The sequence below is a fragment of the Panicum hallii genome, chromosome 6 (genome assembly GCF_002211085.1).
Source record: "Panicum hallii strain FIL2 chromosome 6, PHallii_v3.1, whole genome shotgun sequence".
Taxonomy (NCBI): Eukaryota; Viridiplantae; Streptophyta; class Magnoliopsida; order Poales; family Poaceae; genus Panicum; species Panicum hallii.
The window spans coordinates 10,748,829-10,754,390 of NC_038047.1; the positions used below are offsets into that span (position 1 = coordinate 10,748,829).

Consider the following 5,562-nt stretch of genomic DNA (forward strand, 5'->3'; position numbering starts at 1 on the left):
CTAGCTGCTATGCTTATAGGACCGGTAGAAGTCGGGTGATTTCCTGTCACTCGCGCGATATAGGAATTGTAATGTTTACGTTCATGTTATTCACTATAAGGATGACGGACGGGAATTTTATGGAGTATCATGTTTGAGATGATACCCCGTCTGTGTTGTTGAACTGGATAAGGTCGCAGTGTGTGGTAGCGGTGGTTAAGCGTTTGAAAGTACTAGCCACATGCCGTGAAATATGGTAAGCGGTAAGCCTAGTAGCCAATCGGCCCGAGGAGTGGACATACCCCCCACCACATGTATTTGCTTCTTTTGGTTACTTGGTTCGACGTGTAGGAATACGTGTTGCTCGGCAACCAGGAGTACGGGTTTTGTAGTCGCGCTACAGACGTACGTCCTGCACTTTGGAAGTGCGTATAGTCCTGCAGTCGCTTGTGGTGGCCCTGATCCACGAGTCGGAATGAAAGGCAAACAGTTGCTTCGGAACGACCCTGTGGTGTTCCAAGCGTGTGTGTTAGGTTTACCCTTGCAAGGTTGAATTCGATTCAGGAATCGTCCGCTTCTCACGATGGTTGAGACTGCTTGATCCCTTTACCACATAGAGTAACAAGAGCAACTTTGTGATTATCAAAGATGATGCTTGATTAAAGATTTTACCATGCTTGATTAGTTATAGGTGCTTACCTAGAATGGATAATCAACTAGAATCTGAAAGCTAAAAGTTGAAATAAGGATCTACTCTTTGTTGCTTTTCAGCTAAAATTGAACCCAGAACCATCATAAGCCTTCATAAGTCTAGTTACATGGCTAAGTATACCATGAGACGGGTAAGCCTTGCTGAGTATTAGTATACTCAGCCTTGCTAGTTATATGTTTTTCAGGTAATGCCTTTGAAGACTCTACTCTTCCCCTGTCTTGGCCCTGTGCTCTTCCAGAAGGTTGGTCCGTGGAATGGGATCCGTTCCCGGCCAACACTGATGATACCGAGTGATGTCGTGCTCGGGCTTAGCATGACATCCATCTTGACGACGTGCTGTAGATCATCGCGTATGGTTTCCGCTGCTAAAAACCATAACTTTATCGGTTTGTAATAATCTCTCTAAGTTTGAAACTTCGTATTTCTTTTGGAAACTCTTGTAATGTAATTCTCTATGATGTAAAATGTGATGGTGATTGTATCTCTGGACTCACCTTCGTGTGAGGTAACCTTATTTGATCCTGTGTATCGGTGGTTTATCGGGACGTTACCCGACAGGCCAAGGGATTATACCGTTTGAAGCATGTTGGAGCCCTCGGGAGTGGACTCGCGTACTTGAGCCGGTATAATTCAGGTTGGTTCTGCCACAAGGAGCAGGGCCACCAGTGCCACCACCACCACCCCGTCGCCGGCGACGTCCACGGCCCCCCTCCTCCGGTCTGCCCGGCGGGAGCAGCCCCAAGGAGGGAGGTGGCAGGAGCAGCGGAGGAGGCCGGTGGAGCAGCAATGAGCACGGCGGGGCTGGGTGAGGAGGATCCGGGCGCGAGGCCCCTGGTGATCTCCTCAAGGGCGAGGTCATCCCGGACCTATAGGAAGGTGGGAAAGGGCCTCTAGCAGGTGATCCAGCACTTCAGGTGGTCGTAGGTGCTGCTCAGGCCCCGTAGGACATTGAGCACCAAGACCCGATTGGACACCGGATCCCCGAGGTCGTGAAGAGCATCAGCCATGCTCTTCATCCGCCGGCAGTACTCACCGACAGAGAGGTCCCCCTGGACGAAGGTGCGGAAAGTGGCGTCAAGCTGGAGGGCGCAGTACTCGGCGTTGCCGAGGAACTGCCCCTCGAGCGCCACCCAAGCCTGCCGCGCAGTGCCGCCGTGGGTCCTGACGAGGTCGTGAAGATCTAGGGAAATAGTCCCGAAGATCCAGGACAAGGCGATGCTGTTGAGACGCAGCCACGCCACGTCCCGTGCCTCGATCGGCGAGTCGACGAGGACGTGGTCATCGAGGGCGTAGCGGCGGAGGGTGAGGAGGACCTGGTCCCGCCAGCGGCCGTAGGAGGAGGACGCGGGGTCGAGGAGGACGGAGACCAGGGCCCTGATGTTCTGGACGCCGGCAACCTGGAGGTGGAGCTGGGCGACCATGGGGTCGGTCAAGTTGTACCGGGCTCCAGATCCAGCGGGCGGGGCCTGGAAGGAGGAGGAGGTGCCGGGCTCAGGGTCGACGGGCTGGCCGGAGGAGATGCGGAGGTAGCGCTCCGCCTCGGCGACCCGGAGAGCGAGGGCGTCGGCCGTGGCGCGCTCGTGTTCCCAGGCGAGGGCTGCTGCACGGACCCGCTCCTGGGCCGCCGAAGCCTCCGACTTGGCAGCGAGGAGGGCCGCGGCGAGAGCGGCATCGGCCTACTGTCCACGGAAGGCGGCGGCGGAGAGCGGCCCATCCTCGGGCGCCATCCCAGGGCCAGAACGTGCGACAGCAGCGGTGGCGGGATCGGCACCCGCGGCCTGCAGCAGCTGCGCAGCGGCCCGCAGGGCGGTCGGATCGGCACCCGCGGCCTGCAGCAGCTGCGCAGCGGCCCGCAGGGCGGCCGGATCGGCACCCGCGGCCTGCAGCAGCTGCGCAGCGGCCCGCAGGGCGGCCGGATCGACGGCGGCGTGCGGCTGGGGTCCCGCAGCCCCGGCGCCTGCGCCAGCAGCAGCTGCGGCAGGGGCGGCGTCGGGCAGCAGGGGGCCCAGGGCGGTAGGAGCCCGCAGCAGAGGGAACGCGGCGCCCACGGCGGCCCCCGCGGCGGCGGCCGGCGGCTCCTGGAGCAGAGGAGCCACGGCGCCCGCGGCGGCTCCCGCAGCAGCGCCCGCGGCCGGCCCAGCACCCGCTCCCCCCTCGAGGATCAGCCCGGCGGCGGGAAAACCGGGCGGCGGCGGCCCAGGCGCCCGCAGCGGCGCGAGTGGGAGCAGAGGAGGGGGAGGAAGAGGAGGGGGAGGAAGAGGAGAGGGGAGGGAAGGAGGAGAGGGGAGGAGGAGGAGGGGCCGGCGGCTGGCGACCGGCCATGGTGGCCGCCGGCGGCGGGCTAGAGGGGAGGAGGAGGAGCAGACCTAGCTCTATACCATGAAAGAGTGTCTAATTCATTCCAAAACCCTAATTGGGTATATAGGTAATGTACATGGGCCTCCATGGGCCACAATACTCCAACAATATATAATGAATATAAACTTTGAAATCATTATTAGTTTGCAACAAAGATAATCTGATCCTTGTAAAAACAAATGTTCAGTTCCATAACCAATTTATTATTTGGGACAGCACAACCAAATCCCCTAGTTGATGACCATCAGGTAGCTCAAGCAGTAGCAAGAAGATCTTGTATTGCAAAAAAAAAGGGCAATCTGTTATCCTAAATTTATGGCGCTTGAAGATCCTGACGACATATATGCATTTGCCTTTATGAACATTCGCCTACTCATTAATGTTGATAGAAAGTGGCTGTAGTGCATTTGTAAAATGCAGTATTTTTTCTAAGTTAGTGATGGCAGATACTTGAGAATGCCATGAAGGAAGACATCAATTTAGAACAATCATGTTACTGGATTATCACATCCTAAAGAAACTACAATCTGCACAGGCACACGGGCAATCTGTTATTATAACCAGTTCAAAGAAAAATATATTGCATAAAAAGATGCTTTCACGGTCAGATAAGTGGAAGTAACATGTAGAACAAAACCGCACACAGAAATTTTAAAGTGGATCAGAATCTGACTTAAAATTTCAAAATAATGGCAATTAATTTCAAGGCGTGCAAAACTTACCAAACTTCTCCATACATTCATCCGCACCTCAATCTGCCTCCTTGCAACCCTCAAGAATTAACTAGCGCAATAAAAATGAGGTCGACGGTTATGCACGCTGATGATGAGGTAGAAAAAAAAAAGTTGTTCTAGGAGGCTAGTACTACTGCATTGCAAGAATTAGCTAGTTGAGAGAGAGCCCCATCTTCAATCAGAGTTGGTTGTTGAGTATGGTCAATTCAGAGAGGATGGTCATCTTCTGAACTAAATTCTGACGAGCTGATCAAAACACAGTGTATATGATAGTATCCATCCATGTCTTATCAAATCAAAACTCATTAGGTGTGAGATGGTAAGAAAAATAGCTCAAACAATTGTGTGATAGCATGTGCTCTAACAAACATAAATCTCAACGGGATTTACAGAATGTCTACTTGCAAGTTTGTGGCGGATAAAACTACCAATCCTATGGTTCCATGTGTGCAGGTGCTTCCCTAGCAGGATTGCTGCCGTGGGGGGTGTGCAGGAGGAAGATGCCATGGTTTCAGGCGGCAGGCAGGATGGGGGCAATGCAGCTCACCTGAATCGAAGGTCAGCAACGGGGGTAATGCAGTACCCGTTCACATTAGTTCTATCTATTGCTGCGCGAAGTGGCGTCCCGGGAGCGCTCCGTCTGATTTACAAAAAGAATCTCCTTGTTTATTGAAACCAACCCGCGATCCAGGGAAGCCCTCCGCGTACAGTAAACGCGCTCGTATTTTTTACGTACAGGCCCATGTGGTAGATAATATTTCAACGTGAAGAAGAGAAAATTCAGAAATCACGTTGATTTTGCAGAAAACCACCCGCCCGCCGCTTTTGTGGAAATGCCATTCTCGCACCCGATCGCGCCGCGGTTCGAATCCCGATCCGGTTCTGATTTTTATTTTTTTCCCTGCTCGCCGTGGCCATTGTTGCCCAGCCCATTCCGGCGGGTCGCCTTTGCTTCTCCTTCGCTGCTTCTACCTCCGTCCTTTGGTCGCCTGCACCTTCGTCGGATGCGCACCAGCAGAAAGCTGAAGGAGCGGCGCCGCTAGCAGCGAGGCTGGGGCAGGCTGCTGTCGAGGGGATCGACGAACGAATCACCGATGACCGAATAGGAGGCGATGAGATGGAGACGAGGGAGGGCGAGGGTAGCAGGGGTTACATGTTGAGCGGATTGTGGTGGCGGCGCGGGGCGATTTGCCTAGGGGTTTTTCGTCTGTGCTGATTGCCGCATTTTATATGCATTTGGGGATCCTTCTGAGCAGATTTCGAAGTGTGAGCATCCTGTTCCTCATCCTGTTCCTCTTTTCTTCTTTCTCCAAATTGTGGTAAGTTACATGTGCTGCCCATTATCGTCATCGTGTCTCGGTGCGGCGCCATTGCCTCCGTCGGGAGCGGCGCCGTCGTCGACTGGCTTCTTGACAGCTCATGTGGCGCAGGACTAGGCTGCCATGGTGCTCGCGTCTCTGGTGATTGACCCCTGGGTAGCGGCCACGGCCTCGTGTTGCCTTTTCCGATCCAGTTCATCTTCCTATACCGTTCCACGCATAATAAGAAGGTGATGCCAGATCCTACCGTTTCTCCTCTTGTTTGGATTTGGCTGGTTGCCGTAATATAGTTTGGTAAAAGCTTGCAGTAGTCTAATTCCACGGAATTCTTGATTATGTGCTGCAGTTGCCTCTTATTAAGATAGTTTTTAGCAGCGAAGTATGACACTCTTGTGCCATGTCGTAGTATTTAGACGTTAAGATGATATATGAATAAAGCTAGTGGCTTAGCTTACAAGTG

At 53.7% G+C, this 5,562-nt stretch overlaps 1 protein-coding gene across 1 annotated transcript; it reads left to right on the forward strand.

The window, feature by feature from the left end:
- Window positions 1–2,110: 2,110 nt before the first annotated feature.
- LOC112898131 (PE-PGRS family protein PE_PGRS16-like) lies at window positions 2,111–5,251 on the forward strand. Its single transcript, XM_025966520.1, has 4 exons — window positions 2,111–2,115; window positions 2,148–2,909; window positions 4,237–4,354; window positions 5,108–5,251. Exons 1-4 carry the CDS (start codon window positions 2,111–2,113, stop codon window positions 5,249–5,251), a joined length of 1,029 nt encoding a protein of 342 aa, XP_025822305.1.
- The last annotated feature ends 311 nt before the right edge of the window (window positions 5,252–5,562 follow it).

Coding starts and splice junctions, on each gene's coding strand:
- LOC112898131 (XM_025966520.1), top strand. Junction 2,910..4,236: donor AGGCGCCCGCAGCGGCGCGA/GTGGGAGCAGAG, acceptor CCATGTGTGCAG/GTGCTTCCCTAGCAGGATTG. Junction 4,355..5,107: donor ATCGAAGGTCAGCAACGGGG/GTAATGCAGTAC, acceptor AATTGTGGTAAG/TTACATGTGCTGCCCATTAT.